Source organism: Ornithorhynchus anatinus, chromosome 4, assembly GCF_004115215.2.
Source record: "Ornithorhynchus anatinus isolate Pmale09 chromosome 4, mOrnAna1.pri.v4, whole genome shotgun sequence".
Classification (NCBI taxonomy): Eukaryota; Metazoa; Chordata; class Mammalia; order Monotremata; family Ornithorhynchidae; genus Ornithorhynchus; species Ornithorhynchus anatinus.
In genome coordinates this window covers 101,386,603-101,403,844 of record NC_041731.1, presented here as the reverse complement: position 1 = coordinate 101,403,844, position 17,242 = coordinate 101,386,603, and the positions used below count along the sequence as shown (strand labels likewise).

The window sequence follows — 17,242 nt, the reverse complement described above, 5'->3', positions numbered from 1 at the left end:
GGGAGGGTAGATGGGGTAAGAGGAAAGGGAGCAAGTCAGGGCAACACAGAATGGAGTGGAAGATGAGGAAAAGTGGGGCTTAGTCTGGGAAGGCCTCCTGAAGGAGATGTGCCTACATTAAGGTTTAGAATGGGGGGAGAGTAATCGTCTGGCAGATTTGCGGAGGGAGGACATTCCAGGACAGAAGTAGGAGGTGGGCCAGGGGTCGGCAGCAAGACAGGCGAGATTGAGGCACAGTGAGAAGGTTAGCACCAGAGAAGCAAAGTCTGTGGGCTGGGTTATAGGAGAGAAGGAAGATGAGGTAGGAGGGGGCAAGGTGATGGAGATCTTTAAAGCTAATGGTGTGGAGTTTTTATTTAATACCGAGGTGGATAGGCAACCACTGGAGATTTTTGAGGAGTGGGGTGACATGTCCTGAAAGGTTTTGTAGAAAGATAATCTGGGCAGCAGAGTGAGGTATGGACTGGAGTGGGGAGAGGCAGAAGGTTGGGAGGTCAGAAAGGAAGATGATGCAGTAATCTAGGTGGAATAGGATGAGTGATTGTTTATGGTTTCATCTTGAAGGACTTTTCCTGTTAGGCTGATCATAGTTCAAAATTATGCAAATTTTTTATGGACCCTTCTGATTATCTCATAGGTATTTGGCACACAGTAAATGCCTAACAAATACTACAGTGATTACTGCTATTATTATTATCCTTCCTAGTATTTATGCTCATTCCTTCAGCTCTGAGATGCCAGAAGGGGCAGCTAGAAATGGCTGTCCGCCCTACCTAAAGGGCTGATGGGATGGAATTAACAGTCTAAATTCTGAGAGCCTATTGTCCCCCACTGACCTCACCAAGTAAATGCCTGTGGAGAGAGAACTATTGGGGAAGTAGAAAACTTCTCCTATTTGTAATTTATTTTAATGCCTCTCTACCCCCATAGACTGTAAAATCTTTACGGGGAAGAATCGTGTCTCCCAGCTCTATTTTACTCTCTCAAGCACCTAGTGCAAAGCTCTGCAGACAGGAAGGACTCAATAAATATCATTTAATTGATTGATAGTGACACAGGATGTCTCAGCTGCGCTTCTAGTTAGGGGTGCATTCCCCTCCCCTCCCTACCCCCCAAAAAAATTTCTTTAGAAGGAAGTCTGCCATAGAGGTGCTGGGATCAGTGTAGAGTCTTTCATCTGAAGGAATGGCAAATGGCTTGCATTCCCCTGTCCTTGTACACGGACCTCTGAATATCTACAAATCCAAGTCTTTTGGTCCTTTTTTCTCTCCCTGATTCCAAGTAGCCTGCAGTATCTCTCTTGTCCTTTGTCCATGATATGAAAGACCTCCCTAATAGCCCACCTTGCTATTTCCTTTCAATCAAGCAGTAGTATTTATTGTGCTCCTACTGCACATGAAGCATTGAATTTAGGACTTAGGTGAGTATCATAAAGACATGATCCCTTCTGTCATGGGTCTTACAGAGTCTAAGCCTCCTGAGGGCCAGGCAGGGAATGTGTCTGTAATATATATTATATTGGTACTCTCCCCCAAGCGCTTAGTACAGTGTGCTGCACATAGTAAGCACTCAGTACGTATAGTTGACGGACTGAAATGCAGTTGACTGACCGAGTTTAATTTCCACCTGTGTATTCTCTCCCAACTCTTAGGACAGTGCTCCCCGCTGTTCAGGCCCTTGTAATTTCCCCTAGGCCTCGGTTGCCTTTCTGAAAACCATCACTCCCTAGAAAACCATCTCCAAGACATGTCCTGTTGACAGTGGAGTACCCCTTTTCCCAACCTCAAAACAAAAATTTTATAGATTTTAAGCAACTCACTAGGCTGTGAACTCCCACTGGATTGTAAACTCCTCACTAGGTTGTAAGATCCTTGAGATCAGGGATGTGTCTACCAACTTTATTATACTGCCCAAACCTTAATACTGTGCTCCATACACAGTATGTGCTCAACAAATACCACTGATTGCTTGATTGAAGTAGATAGTTCAGGATAATAGTTGTCAATCATTGGTGAGGCAGCCACGTTGCTCACCGACACTCTAAATTACCCTATTTCTGGGCACATTGCTCATTCCCCAAATGGGTGGGAGCTACAGAAGGTTCTTTCTTTCAACACTGTAGCCTCATCAACTCCAGTTCACCAGAGCATTATACCTGGTATGCTTTAACCTTGCAATGCAATCATGATTATTATTAGTACCATTACTAACGATACTAATAATGCTGATAATAATGATAAGTGTTAAGCACTTATTATGTGTCAAGCTCTGTACTAAGCACTGGGGTAGATACAAGATGAGCAGATAAGACACAGAACTTGTCCCAAGTGGGGTTCACAGTCTAAGAGGGAGGAAGAACAGGATTTAATCCAGATTTTACCGATGAGGAAACTGAGGCACAGAGAAGTTAAATGACTTGCTCAAAGATACATGGCAGATGAGGGGTGGAGCCAGGATTTGAACCCAGTTCATCTGATTCCCAGGCTGAGGCTCTTTCCCCTAGGCTGCACTGCTACACAATGGCAGTGGAGTGTCAATCCCTCATCAGCCTTCTCATTCACTTCTATAAGATAGGGTTTCACAATTATTGGCTTCAAAATAATGTCTGTTATTGTTCTATTCGTTAAGTGCTTACTAGGTGCCAAACACTGTACTAACCCCTGGGGTAGAGAGATTTTAGATGGGACACAGGCCCTGTCCCACATAGAGCCCACAGTCTACTGGGAAGGGCAAACAGATACTCTTACCCCGTTTCACAGATAATAATACTGAAACACAGAGAGGTTATGTGACTTGCCCAAGGTCACTCAGCAGACAAGTGGGGCAGCTAGGATTAGAACCCATATGCCCTCAGTCCCAGGCCTGTTCTCTCTCCAACAGTCCACGATGCTTAATCTTTAACTATAAGGGCCAAGTAGGTGGGTGTGTGTGTGTGTGTGTGTATTATATGACAAATTCTTACACGAAGGTAACTACTAAAACCGATATCTCAAGAGACCCTCAAACACTCCCAGAATCTCCACAGAACTTTTATATCGGTGACCCAAAATTTCGCAAAGGCGTTTCCGGGTTTGCATCAGAATTCTTAGGACCAAAGTCCAACAGTGTAACCTCAGATAGATAACAAAAAGAACATCACATATAAAGCCAGCCCCCGGCTGTGCATTTTCCAAAGAAAGGATCGCAAAAGAGGATGATGGCATCAAATTTGTTTCTAGTCTTAGCCTTTTCCCTGCTGCTGCAGCAGGGCACAACCTCAATGATCCACTTGAACAGCAACAGGTATGAAAATCTGGTTATCGCCATTAACCCTGATGTCCCAGAAGATGAGAAAATCATTGACAAAATAAAGGTAAGAGATCAATTATTTTCTTAGAAACTGACCGGCACTTTACTTCTAAGCTATCAGTCTGAAGCGCCTGTTTACAATTCATTGTGAAGTTGCTCAATTTTGAAAAATGTATCCTCAATGGATACAGCCCTGCTACTTTTGAGGAGCTAGGAAAGACTAATATTTGCAAAGAGTGAGAGAAATAGAGAGACAATGTAAATCTGCCATATACATTATATATAAACAGAATATACACCATATACATATAATACATTTATGTGTGTGTATGTGTGTGCATATCCATACATTCTGTCTCTCCTTCTAGATTGTAAGCTGGCTCTGGGCACCTAACGCGTCCACCATCTCTGTTACATTGTATTCTCCCAAGCCCTTAGCACAGTGCTCTACACACAGTAAGCGCTTCAATAAATACCAGCAATTGGTTGATAGTATGTGTTCTGCTTTCTGCTTTATCCTTATTGTTCCTCCTATCCCATTTGCACTATTTTTTCACCTGTCTTCCCCATTCACATGTCAGTTCCTCTGGGAATGTGTCTTGTTTTTATTCTCCCAGTATTTACTACCTAGAGGACTTAGAGGCTTGTCAATTGAAAGACCTGCAATCGGGTGGATTTGAAGTGGAAGGGGATTCCAGGCAGAATGAGAGGTGGGCACAAGGAGTCAGATGGGAGAAATGAGAATTAGGCACAGTGAAGAAAGGGAGTCTGGAAGGAATGAAGAGCACAAATTAGGGTATAGTAAGGGGGAAGGCGGGGGAAAGATTTGCTTAGACGGAGAGAGCTCTCGGTGTGCATTGAAGCCAATGCTTTGCAGCATTTGACCATGGACTAGAAATAGGTAAGCACTGGAGATTTTTGAGGAAAGCTGAGGCCTGTGTGGAACATTTTAGAAAAATGATTTGGGCAACAGAATGACAGAACAGAACAGATGAAAGACTGGAAGCAAGGACATTAGTCCGCTGCCCGGCTCATCTTCCTGCAGAAACGCTCTGGGCATGTCACTCCCCTTCTTAAAAACCTCCAGCGGTTGCCTATCGACCTCCGCACAAAACAAAAACTTCTCACTCTAGGCTTCGAGGCTCTCCATCACCTTGCCCCTTCCTACCTCTCCTTTCTTTCTTTCTCTCTTTCCGCCGCCCACCCCGCACGCTCCGCTCCTCTGCCGCCCACCTCCTCACCGTTCCCCGTTCTCGCCTATCCCGCCGTCGACCCCTGGGCCACATCCTCCCGTGGTCCCGGAACGCCCTCCCTCCTCACCTCCGCCAAACTCATTCTCTTCCCCAATTCAAAAGTCTACTTAAAGCTCACCTCCTCCAAGAAGCCTTCCCAGACTGACGTCCCCTTTTCCCTCTGTTCCCTCTGTTCCCCAGCTACCCCCCCTTCACCTCTCCTCAGCTAAGCCCGTTTTTCCCCCCTTTCCCTCTGCTCCTCCCCCTTCCCTACCCCTCCCCTCAGCACTGTACTCGTCCGCTCGACTGTATAAATTTTCATTACCCTATTTATTTTGTTAATGAGATGTACATCACCTTGATTCTATTCATTTGCTATTGTTTTAATGAGATGTTCATCCCCTCGATTCTATTTATTGCTATTGTTCTTTTCTGTCCGTCTCCCCCGATCAGACTGTAAGCCCGTCAAAGGGCAGGGACTGTCTCTATCTGTTACCGATTTGTACATTCCAAGCGCTTAGTACAGTGCTCTGCACATAGTAAGCACTCAATAAATACTATTGAATGAATGAATTAGTTTGGAGGCTGATATGCCATGTTTACTCATGTAACTGCCTCCACCACAGAATTTCCCCCACTCCTGATTTTTGAGGTGGAAATGAAAGACTTTCATTTCAGCAGTGAAGGCAATGCTCAGAAAGGTAGGGCCTTCCCTGACTTAGCCCTCTTTTTCTTTTCTTCAGCTCTCTTCCATGTCACCCTGACTTTCTCCCTTTATTCATCCATTCCGCCCCACAGCACACATTACATTCTGTAGTCTATTTATATTAATATCTATTTCCCCCTCTAGACTGTGAGCTCACTGTGGGCAGGGAATGAGTCTATTTATTCTTCTACTGTACTCTGCACAAAGTAAGTGCTCAATAAATTCGACTGACTAGGAAGAAAGCTAATGTCAAGAGTAAATGGGCTTGAGTCTCAAAGATTTCATTTGGTTTTGAAACATGTGCACGGAAACTGGAGTAAGAATGAGGGAAAGATGTTGCCGTAAATCCCTGAATGCCCATTGTAGGCAGAATTTCAGCAAGTGCTATAAAGAGCATGTAACTATCTCTACTTCCCCCTTCCTCTCTGTCTCCTCTTTTTCTTCTCAAATTCTTTGCTCTCGGTTCCCTTCTCGCTAAGTTTCCCACATAATAGCTCCTCCCATTTCATGGGGTTGGAAAAATTATATGAGTAGATGCAATAGTAATCTAATAGTAATCTAGCAGGAATCAGTTTCTGGAATATTGTGTTGGCCTTTTGGAAGTAAATGAAGGGGTGGATCTGGGAAATACTGCGAAAAAGAAACTTACAGGTTTTAACAGAAGACTATCTGCAAACAATGAAAGAGAGCGAGAATTCAAGGATAATACCAAGATTGTAGCTTGTAGAGACAAGGAAGTGGTGGTATTGCCAGCTGGGGTGGAAAAATTAAGTGGAGGAGTAAATTTGTCGGGAAAATGAGTCCAGCTAGGCTAGTGGAAAGAAACACACGTCTGGGAGTCAGAGGACCTGGGTCCTAATCCCAGATCCACCTGTCTGCTCACTCCCTTGGGCAAGTAACTTACTTTTTCTGTGCCTCGGTTTCTTTATCTGTAAAGTGGGGACAAAATGGCTGTTCTCCTACCTAAACTGTGAGCCTTATACAGGACCTGATTATCGTGTGTAAACCCCAGCACTTAGTACAGTGCTCGACATATTGTAACTGCTTAACAACTACAGTTATCATTATTTTTAGTTGAAAAATGGGAAATGGGGAGATATCTGGAGGGAGAAGAGGCTATGGAGGAGCTCTTTTAGAATACTAGAGACTTGACCATGTTAGCCATGTTAGAAGGCAGAGGGGAAGAAGCCATCAGAATGAGGTGATGGGAGTCAGGATAGAACACAGGCCTGGAATTCAAAAGGGCCTGGATTCTAATCCTGGGTCCGCCACTTGTCTGCTGTGTGACCTTGAGTAAGTCGCTTCACTTCACTGTGCCTCAATTACCTCAACTATAAAATGTGGAGTAAGACTGTGAGCCATGTGGGACAGGGTCTCTGTCCAAATGATTAGCTTATATTTCCCCCAGCTCTTAGTACTATGCCTGACACATACTAAGTACTTCAGAAATATCATAAAGAAAGAAGGGTGTTTTTAGAAGTTGAGAAGAAATCGGATGGGAGACAGAGGTAAAGGGGGTAGATTTTAGAATCAGGCACAAGATCTCCTTTTTAGAGATGACTGAGAAGGAGATAGCTCAGGAGGAGTGCGGAGGACCTGGGGAGGAAAGGGCACAGGGCACAAAATTGCGTCTGATCTGATTAATCTTGTATCTACCTAAGAGCTTAGCACATAGTGCTGAATGGACACCATGATCATTGTCAGAAATGACATAAAATATTGTAATTTTCAACATTTAGTTTTTTGGATTTTACAGTAATAATTCCTTAATATTGAGTTACAAATCATCGCTCATTAGATTATAAGCTCATGTTGGGCAGGGAACTTGTCTACCACCTCAACTGTATTGTACGATCCCAAGCACTCTACAGTGCTCTAAATGCGGTAGGCGCTCAATAATGTCATTGATTGATTTGGCTTTTCTTTAAGCTTTCTTCTTTATTGTTGATGCTTGTATAAATTTGTAAATTAAATATTTATTCTTTTTTCTTTTGAGTCACTCTATGATTTTTCTTTGACAGGAAATGGTTTCAGAGGCATCCATGTACTTGTTCCAAGCCACGGAAAAAAGATTTTATTTTGGGAATGTATCTATTTTAATTCCTACTACATGGCAGTCTGAGGCAAGCTACTTAATACCAAAACTAGAGTCGTATGACAAGGTAAGACTATCAACATTCACAAAAAAAAATGATTTGGTCTTTGTTGTTCATTTTGTGTTTTTCTTAATTAAAATTAAAAAAATATATATTTTTAGCAAAATAACTTCTTTGCTGGTAAGGAAACTTCCAGAAGTTGGATGGTGAATATTAGAAAGTACAATCGGGACATTCCCTACAATATAGTAATAAATATGTTCCTCGAGAACAAGGATGTATCCAGAACAGCTGCGTTATGGAGTACATTTTCCCACAGACAAAACAAATTTGAATCTGTTCTATAAGATATGAAAAATAAAAGAAAATTTCCTTACATGCAATATCTGTAACATTAAAACATCACTAAACGATGATTTATTCTCTAGTAAAGCAATTCAAAGTACACCATGAGAAGCAGCATGGCTCATTGGAAAGAGCATGGGCTTGGGAGTCAGAGGTCATGGGTTCGAATCCCCCACTCTGCCACTTATCAGCTGTGTGACTATGGGCAAGTCACTTAACTTCTCTGTGCCTCAGTTACTTCATCTGTAAAATGGGGATTAAGACTGTGAGCCTCACGAGGGACAACCTGATTACCCTTTATCTACCCCAGCGTTTAGAACAGTGCTCTGCACATAGTAAGCGCTTAACAAATACCAACATTATTATTATCATTATGAAATAAAGAGTTGCTCTATGACTATTAGTCTTTGCAGAAACTACGGAAGAAGAATCTTGCTCTGCTGACTCTAGCACTGGTTTTTCAACCCTAGCGGGAAAATTTGTCCAATTTAGGTTAATCACCTCCTTTTCTTTTTTAAAAAAATTGTATTTGTTAAGCACTTGCTATGTGCCAGGCACTGTATTAAGCACTGGGGTAGTTATAAGCTAATCAGGTTGGACACAGTCCCCTGTCCCACATAGGGTTCCCGATTTTAATCTCCATTTTAGAGATGAGCTAACTGAGGCACAGAGAAGTTAAATTGACTTGCCCAAGGTCACAGAACAGATAAATGGCAGAGCTGAGATTAGGACCCAGGACCTCTGACTCCCAGGCCTTGCGCTTTCCACTAAGCCATGCTGTTTCTCTTCATGAAGCATGTGTTTTTCTTCATGAAGCACCTATATTAGGCTAAGTCCTCATGCCTCTGAACAACTCTGAACATCTCTATTAGGGTCTTCTTTAATCATTTTTAAAAATCCATCTGCTTTCTCAAAAATTGATGGAAGGTTTTTTAACCCTCAAATCAAAGTCTTGGTGGCAACCTTGTCCTCTGCCGCCAAGAGCCTGGAGTTTCTGTAGACAGAAGTGACCTGCAATCAGGATGAGGAAGAAGGGAAGCCTTTTTACCTGGGCTGAGTCCTTTCTACTTCCCAGTGAATTCCTGCTGCTTTCAGTTAGAGTAGAGACACCTGCCTTCGGTTGGTGATTGATTTCCCCGCAGTTCTCTGATGTAGTACAGAGTTTACCAATCGATCAATCAACAATTAAGGCATACTGTATCTCTGTATACTTAAAAACATACTGTGATAATCCCAAACCTGGCTATGTCATATATTAATTAAGAGAGGCTCCCAAAAAGACTTGTGTCATGCTGGTTGGAACTATCAGTGGTAGCCTTTATTGCAAAGTCACTGCCATTTAATTTGGATGATGAAGACATCTGCATTATTTGTAAAATCCACCAGAAAACAATACAAAATAATATTGGTGGAGTCTCACAGATTGTTGGCAAATAGCCTAGGGCCAAGAGAAGTAGTGTGGCTTTGTGGAAAGAACATGGGCCTGGGAGACAGAGGACCTGAGTTCTACTCTTGCCTCTGCCAGTTGCTTGCTGCGTGACCTTGGTTAAGTCACTTAACTTCCCTGTTCTCGCTCCTATTTAGGCTGTGAGTCCCACGAGGGACAGGGACTGGTTCCAACCTAATTAGAGTGTTATCTACCCCAGTGCTTTAGAACAACGTTTGACACATAGTAAGTGCTTAACAAATACCATTAAAAGAAAAATCTATTCCCTGAAGATTATGAAATACAGCTTCCATTTCCAGGTTAAAGATAGCCATCGTTATAATCCTCCTGCTCGTTTTTAACTGTCATTTAAAAATATTTAGGCAGATGTCATAGTGGCGGATCCTTTTGTGAAATACGGAGATGATCCCTATACCCTGCAGTTTGGCGACTGTGGAACAATGGGAAGATATATCCATTTCACTCCTAACTTCTTCTCAGATAAATCCTTGGATCAGTATGGACCACGAGGTAAAACCAGTGTCATGTCCTAATCATCAGCTTCAAAATCCATGGCAGGAGGAGATGTGCCTTCAGGAAGGGAATAAAGGAAAGCATCACTCATTAATCCTCTCAACCTGAAGTGGAAAACTGGCCCCCTTCGTATGTAATAAGGAAAGAAGTGACAACTACAAGTAAATCTACTGAGAATGAGAAGCAGTGATTCCAAAAGGGAACAGGAAAAGGCAGCAGTGAATGTACTGGCATTATTATCTAAATAGATATAGGATATTTTTGCCAGTTATCATTATTATGATCAGCGGCAAACCACATCCCCTTGTGAACTGTGAGCTCCTATAGACAGGGATCATGTCTACCACCTCTACTGTATTGTATTTTTCCAAGCACTAAGTATGGTGCTCTGCACAAAGTAAGAGCTCAGTAAATTCCATTGATTTATTGATAGTAACCATTTATCTGTGCAGAATGTAGTAGACGCTAAACAACAAGAGAAGCAGCGTGGCCTAGTTGATAGAGCTTGGACTTGGGAGATAGAGGGACCTGAAAATCTAATCCCGGCTCCGCCACTTGTCTGCTCTGTGAATCTGGACGAGTCACTTAACTTCTCTGTGCCTCATTTACCTCATCTGTCAAATGGGGATTAAGACTGTGAGATCTTTGTGGGACATGAACTGTGACCACCTGATTAGCTTTTATCTACCCCAGCACTTAGTACAGTGTGTCACATATAGTCAGGACTTAGTAAATACCATTAGAACTACAACAAAAAAAGAGTTAGTTATTTTCCCTGCGTTGTACGATTTTCCAATCTACTGCAAACATCACTCACATTGCTATATCATACTCAGGAAGTTTATTAATCATAACTTTTATAATTTACAGGTCGAGTGTTTGTCCACGAATGGGCGCATTTTCGATGGGGAGTGTTTGATGAATATGATATGAATAATCCTTTCTATTTTTCCAGCCAAAAAACTATTGAGGCCACAAGGTATTCATTTTTCTTTTTTAATTTCCCTGAACCAGTGGTGTTTTCCCTTGGATTGTTAGAATCTTTTAGATGTTAACTTATAACCGAGCACAAGGTGTCATAAAAGTTGAAGGGTCAAAATGAGACTCCACATAAACGTATCTTCAAAATCAAAAGAATTTGAGCCATAAAATTTACCCATTTTTCAACTGATTATCTAAATGAAAGTTCTCCTTCACCTTGATGTTAGCATAGCATTAACTGATGAAAGATTAGGTTGGTTATGAATTCCTCAAGCTGTCTACAATAAAGTCACCCCTCTGCCTCTCCCCTCCCCCCACCAACCCCCTCCCCTACTTTCCCATCCTTCCCTGCAGTATCCTCAGAGGAGATCTCCTCCCTCCTCGCAAGTGCCACCCCCTCCACCTGCGCCTCGGACCCCATTCCCTCTCACCTTCTTAAAACCATCGCCCCTGCCCTCCTCCCTTCCTTAACTTCTATTTTTAACCACTCAATCTCCAAGGGCTCCTTCCCCTCTGCCTTCAAACATGCCCACGTCTCCCCCATCCTAAAAAAACCCGCTCTCGACCCCACTTCCCCCTCCAGTTATCGCCCTATCTCCCTACTACCCTTCCTTTCCAAGCTCCTAGAACGAGTCGTCTACAATCGATGCTTAGAATTCCTTAACTCCCATTCTCTCCTAGACCCCCTCCGATCTGGCTTCCGTCCCCTCCACTCTACCGAGACTGCTCTCTCTGAGGTCACCCGTGACCTCCTTCTTGCCAAATCCAATGGCTCCTACTCCATTCTGATCCTCCTTGACCTCTCTGCTGCCTTTGACACTGTCGACCATCCCCTCCTCCTCCGTACCTTATCTCACCTCGGCTTCACGGACTCCGTCCTCTCCCGGTTCTCTTCTCATCTCTCTGGCCGGTCATTCTCGGCCTCCTTCGTTGGCGCCTCCTCCCCCTCCCATCCTTTAACCGTTGGAGTTCCTCAAGGGTCAGTTCTTGGCCCTCTTCTGTTCTCCATTTACACTCACTCCCTCGGTGAACTCATCCGCTCTCACGGCTTCGACTACCGTCTCTACGCAGATGACACGCAGATCTACATCTCCGCCCCTGTCCTCTCCCCCTCCCTTCAGGCTCGCATCTCCTCCCGCCTCCGGGACGTCTCCACCTGGATGTCGGCCCGCCACCTAAAACTCAACATGAGCAAGACTGAGCTCCTCATCTTCCCTCCCAAACCCGGTCCGCTCCCAGACTTCTCTATCACCGTGGATGGCACGACCATCCTTCCCATCCCGCAGGCCCACAATCTCGGTGTCATCCTTGACTCGTCCCTCTCATTCACCCCACACATCCTATCCGTTACCAAGACCTGCCGGTTTCACCTCTACAATATCGCCAAGATCCGCCCTTTCCTCTCCACCCAAACGGCTACCTTACTATGACGGGCTCTCGTTATATCCCGGCTAGACTACTGTGTCAGCCTTCTCTCTGACCTCCCTTCCTCCTCTCTCGCCCCGCTCCGGTCTATTCTTCACTCCGCTGCCCGGCTCATCTTCCCGCAGAAACGATCTGGGCATGTCACCCCCCTTCTTAAACAACTCCAGTGGTTGCCTATCGACCTCCACTCCAAACAAAAACTCCTCACTCTAGGCTTCAAGGCTCTCCATCACCTTGCCCCTTCCTACCTCTCCTCCCTTCTCTCTTTCTACCGCCCACCCCGCACGCTCCGCTCCTCTGCCGCCCACCTCCTCACCATCCCTCGGTCTCGCCTATCCCGCCGTCGACCCCCGGGTCACGTCCTCCCGCGGTCCCGGAACGCCCTCCCTCCTCACCTCCGCCAAACTGATTCTCTTTCCCTCTTCAAAACCTTACTTAAAAATCACCTCCTCCAAGAGGCGTTCCCAGACTGAGCTCCTCTTCCCTCTCTACTCCCTCTGCCATCCCCCCTTTACCTCTCCGCAGCTAAAGCCTCACTTTCTCCTTTTCCCTCTGCTCCTCCACCTCTCCCTTCCCATCCCCACAGCACCGTACTTGTCCGCTCAACTGTATATATTTTCGTTACCCTATTTATTTTGTTAATGAATCGTACATCGCCTTGATTCTATTTAGTTGCCATCGGTTTTTACGAGATGTTCTTCCCCTTGACGCTGTTTAGTGCCATCGTTCTTGTCTGTCCGTCTCCCCCGATTAGATTGTAAGCCCATCAAACGGCAGGGACTGTCTCTATCTGTTGCTGACTTGTTCATCCCAAGCGCTTAGTACAGTGCTCTGCACATAGTAAGCGCTCAATAAATACTATTGAATGAATGAATGAATGAATGAATGAAGGTGCAAAGTGCACTCTCCATTTTGGTTCAGTATAATAAGAACTCTCCCCTAAGCGGGAAGCAGCATGACTTAGTGGAAAGAGCAAGGGCCTGCTGGTTAAAAGGAGCTAGGGTCTAATCCAGGTACTTCCACTTTTCATTCATTCATTCATTCAATAGTATTTATTGAGCGCTTACTATGTGCAGAGCACTGTACTAAGTGCTTGGAATGTACAAATCAGTAACACATAGAGACAGTCCCTGCCCTTTGATGGGCTTACGGTCCAATCGGGGGACACTGACAGACAAAAACAATAGCAATAAATAGAATCGAGGGGATGAACATCTCATTAAAACAATAGCAAATAAATAGAATTAAAGTGATGTACATCTCATTAACAAAATAAATGGGGTAATGAAAATATATACAGTTGAGCAGATGAGTACAGTGCTGAGGGGAGGGGATGGGAGAGGGGGAGGAGCAGAGGCAAAGGGGGAAAAGAGGGCTTAGCTAACGGGAGGTGAGGGGGGAGGCAGGGGGAGCAGAGGGAGCAGAGGGAAAAGGGGAAGCTCAGTCTGGGAAAGCCTCTTGGAGGAGGTGAGCTTTAAGTAGGGTTTTGAAGAGGGGAAGAGAATTAGTTTGGCAGAGGTGAGGAGGGAGGGAGTTCCAGGACCGCGGGAGGACGTGGCCCGGGGGTCGACGGCGGGATAGGTGAGAACGGGGGACGGTGAGGAGGTGGGCGGCGGAGGAGCGGAGCGTGCCGGGTGGGCGGTGGAAAGAGAGAAGGGAGGAGAGTTAGGAGGGGGCAAGGTGATGGAGAGCCTCGAAGCCCAGAGTGAGAAGTTTTTGTTTCGTGCGGAGGTCGTTAGGCAACCACTGGAGGTTTTTAAGAAGGGGAGTGACATGCCCAGAGAGTTTCTGCGGGAAGATGAACCGGGCAGCGGAGTGAAGAATAGACTGGAGTGGGGAGAAACAGGAGGAAGGGAGATCAGAGAGAAGGATGACGCAATAATCCACACTTTTCTACTGTGGGACCTTGAGCAAGCCACTTAACTTCTCTGTACCTCAGTTACCTCATTTGTAAAATGAGGATTAAGACTGTGAGTCCCATGTGGGACGTGGACTGTGTCCAATCTTATTAGCTTATATTTACCCCCGTGTCTAGTACAGTGCCTAGTACAGAGTAAGCACTTAAAAAAAAATTTGAAAAAAAGTACACTATGATGTCCACCCCACGCTTCAGGAGAAAATGCAAGTGGATTGCTGTACCCCCCGGCAAAGGCCAAATCCAGAATCTAGGGCCTTTCAGAGTCATAATATTTATTAAGTACTCACTATGTGTGCTGTGCTAAGTACACTGTACTACTGTACTAAGCGCTTGAGTAGGTACAAAGTCCCTGTTCCAAATGGGGCTCGCAGACTAAATACTGAATCTCTTTTCTATTTCTTTAATGGCATTTGTTAAGTGCTTACTATGTGCCAAGTACTGTTCTAAGCACTGAGATAGATACAAAGTAATCAGGTTGCCCCACGTGGGGCTCACAGTCTTAATCCCCATTTCCAGATGAGGTAACTGAGGCACGGAGAATTGAAGCGACTTGTCCAAGGTCACACAGCAGACAAGTGGCGGAGGCAGGATTAGAACCCACAACCTCTGACTGCCAAGACCACGCTCTTGTCACTAGGCCGTGTCGCTCCTCTATCTAGTCTGCTGGCAGCTTCCCCTGTTCATCGGAAAGACCCTTTCCTTCCTTCATATAGGGGAAGGGAAAGGCTGAGTATGTGAAATGGCAAGTAAGGGATTGTCTTTATTCGTTGCCAAATTGTACTTTTCAAGTGCTTAGTACCGTCCTCTGCACACAGTAAGCACTCAATAAATACGATTGAATGAATATTATTGGTGGATTGCCCTCAGAGGAAAAAGGAGGGAAGCAGCAGCAGCCTGGAGAGGCACTTTACTGAACAGTGTGGAATTTGAGGGACGTGTAAGTGAGGAACTTGGCTTGACTACATTCACTGAGGTTTGAATTTACTGAAACGTGCTCCTGCTTTCCCCACTGTGTACTCCTCCTTCCAACGCCGTGTGCTCTTCCGTTCAATGTTGTGTGCTCCTTCGTAATAATAACAATAATAATAGCGGTATTTGTTAAGTGCTTATTGTGTGCCACGAACTGTACTAAGTGCTGGGGTGGGTATAAGTAAATCGTCTCAGATGGGGCTCACAGTCTTAATCCCCATTTAACAGATGAGGTATCTGAAGCACAGAGAAGTTAAGTGAGCAGCCCGAGGTCACAAGTGGCCGAGTGGGAATTAGAACCCGAGTCCTTCTGACTCCCAGGCCATGCTGCTCAACGTCTACCACTGGGTGCTCCTCTTTTTATCACTATGTGCTCTTCTTGCTCCTCCTCCCACCACTGTGTGTTCCTTCCTCTTACTGGTATTTCTATCTTCCTGCTCCTCCTTCCATCGCTCTGTTCTCCGCCTCCTCCTTCCTCCCCCTTTTTCCACCCCCGTGTCCGCCTCCTGCTCTTCTTCATTATTCCCTTTCCCGATTTACTGTAAGTTCTCAAAAAAAGGGCTTGAACTTTTTTTTTAATTGTTCAATTGTTTAATGTTATTCATGATTAAATGAGACATATTTGGGTTTCTTTGTTGAAATAGCTGAAATAATTAAAAGCATTTTTTAATTTTGTCCCCTTCTTTTTCAGGTGTTCAATTGGTATCGAGGGCGTTGCAAGGGTGATTGTGAACCAAGGAGGTAGCTATATAGAAAGACTCTGCAGATCAGATGATCAGACAGGCCTGTATGAGGCAAAATGTGTATTTATACCAAAACAGGACCAGGAGGAGAAGTCATCTCTTATGTTTATGCAGAGTTTAGATTCTGTAAGTAACTTTTAAAACTCAAACTTTTCAAATAATGGTGAAAACTAGGGATAATTTGTCTTTCCCCCACCCCCCTTTGACGATGTGTTAAATTTTTTTCTATTCGCTCCGAGATCAAAGTCACCTCTCCCACTGGTTCATTCTAAGGTGTTGAATACCTCATTTAGATTCTAGAAGTATCAGTTTTTCCATGTGAAAAAATATATTATTCAAGTATAAAATATTAAAAGATACTGGGCCTGATTCTTCTGGACAAGGGCACCAGTGCCAAGTCAAAGTCCTGGCTCCTCTGAGCGGCTATGGATGGATAGAAAATCACTTTCCTTCTATTCTTACTCCAGTTAATCTCCCAGTAATCTTGATCAAGTTGCCAATTTCAGCACCTGTGTGTGTCACTTGTATAGAGTTTTTTGTTTGTGTTTTGTTTTTAAGGTATTTCATTCATTCAGTAATATTTATTGAGTGCTTACTATGTGCAGAGCACTGTACTAAGTGCTCGGAATATACAATTCAGCAACAGATAGAGACAATCCCTGCCCAGTGGTGGGCTCACAGTCTAAATGGAGGAGGCAGACAGCAGCAAAGCAAAACAGAACAAAACAAAAACAAGACATCATCAAGATAAATAGAATCAAGGGGATGTACACGTCATTAACAAAATAAATAGGGTAATAAATAATATATACAAATGAGCACAGTGCTGAGGGGAGGGGAAGGGGGAGGAGCACAGAGTGGGGATAGAGGGGAGGGGGAGCAGAGGGAAAGGGGAGGCTCAATCTGGGCAGGCCTCTTGGAGGAGGTGAGCTCTCAGTAGGGCTTTGAAGAGGGGAAGAGAGTTAGTTTGGCGGAGATGAGGAGGGAGGGCATTCCAGGACAGTGGTAGGACGTGGGCCAGAGGTAGACGGCGGGATAGGCGTGAACGGGGGACAGTGAGGAGGTGAGCGGCAGAGGAGCGGAGTGTACTGAGTGGGCACTAGAAAGAGAGAAGGGAGGTGAGGTAGGAGGGGGCAAGGTGATGGAGAGCTTTGAAGCCAAGAGTGAGGAGTTTTTATTTCGTGCAAAGGTTGATAGGCAACCACTGGAGGGTTTTGAGGAGGGGAGTGACAGGCCCAGAGCGTTTCTGTAGGAAGATGATCCGGGCAGCGGAATGAAAAATAGACTGGAGTGGGGAGAGACAGGAGGAAGGAGATCCGAGAGGAGGCTGACACAATAATCCAGTCGGGATATTATGAGAGCTTGTACCAGAATGATAGCCATTTAGATGGAGAGGAAAGGGCGACTGGCTCGTGTTGGTGATGGATTGGATGTGTGGGGTGAATGAGAGAGCTGAGTCAAGGATGACACCAAGGTTGTGGGCCTGTGTGACGGAAAGGATAGTCGTGCCATCCACAGTGACAGAGAAGTCTGGGAGGTCAGGGTTTGAGAGGGAAGATAAGGAGCTCAGTTTTAGACA

At 44.8% G+C, this 17,242-nt stretch overlaps 1 protein-coding gene across 1 annotated transcript in view; it reads left to right on the top strand.

Annotated features, from left to right (window-relative positions):
• The first annotated feature begins 3,196 nt into the window (after window positions 1–3,196).
• The window catches only part of LOC103167695 (calcium-activated chloride channel regulator 1-like), a 50,006-nt gene continuing 35,960 nt past the window's right edge, over window positions 3,197–17,242 (top strand). Inside the window, exons 1-5 of the mRNA XM_029063474.1 lie at window positions 3,197–3,352; window positions 7,248–7,388; window positions 9,477–9,624; window positions 10,498–10,606; window positions 15,612–15,789. Coding sequence (XP_028919307.1) covers window positions 3,197–3,352; window positions 7,248–7,388; window positions 9,477–9,624; window positions 10,498–10,606; window positions 15,612–15,789 — 732 coding nt within the window. The remainder of the gene's footprint in view (window positions 3,353–7,247; window positions 7,389–9,476; window positions 9,625–10,497; window positions 10,607–15,611; window positions 15,790–17,242) is intronic.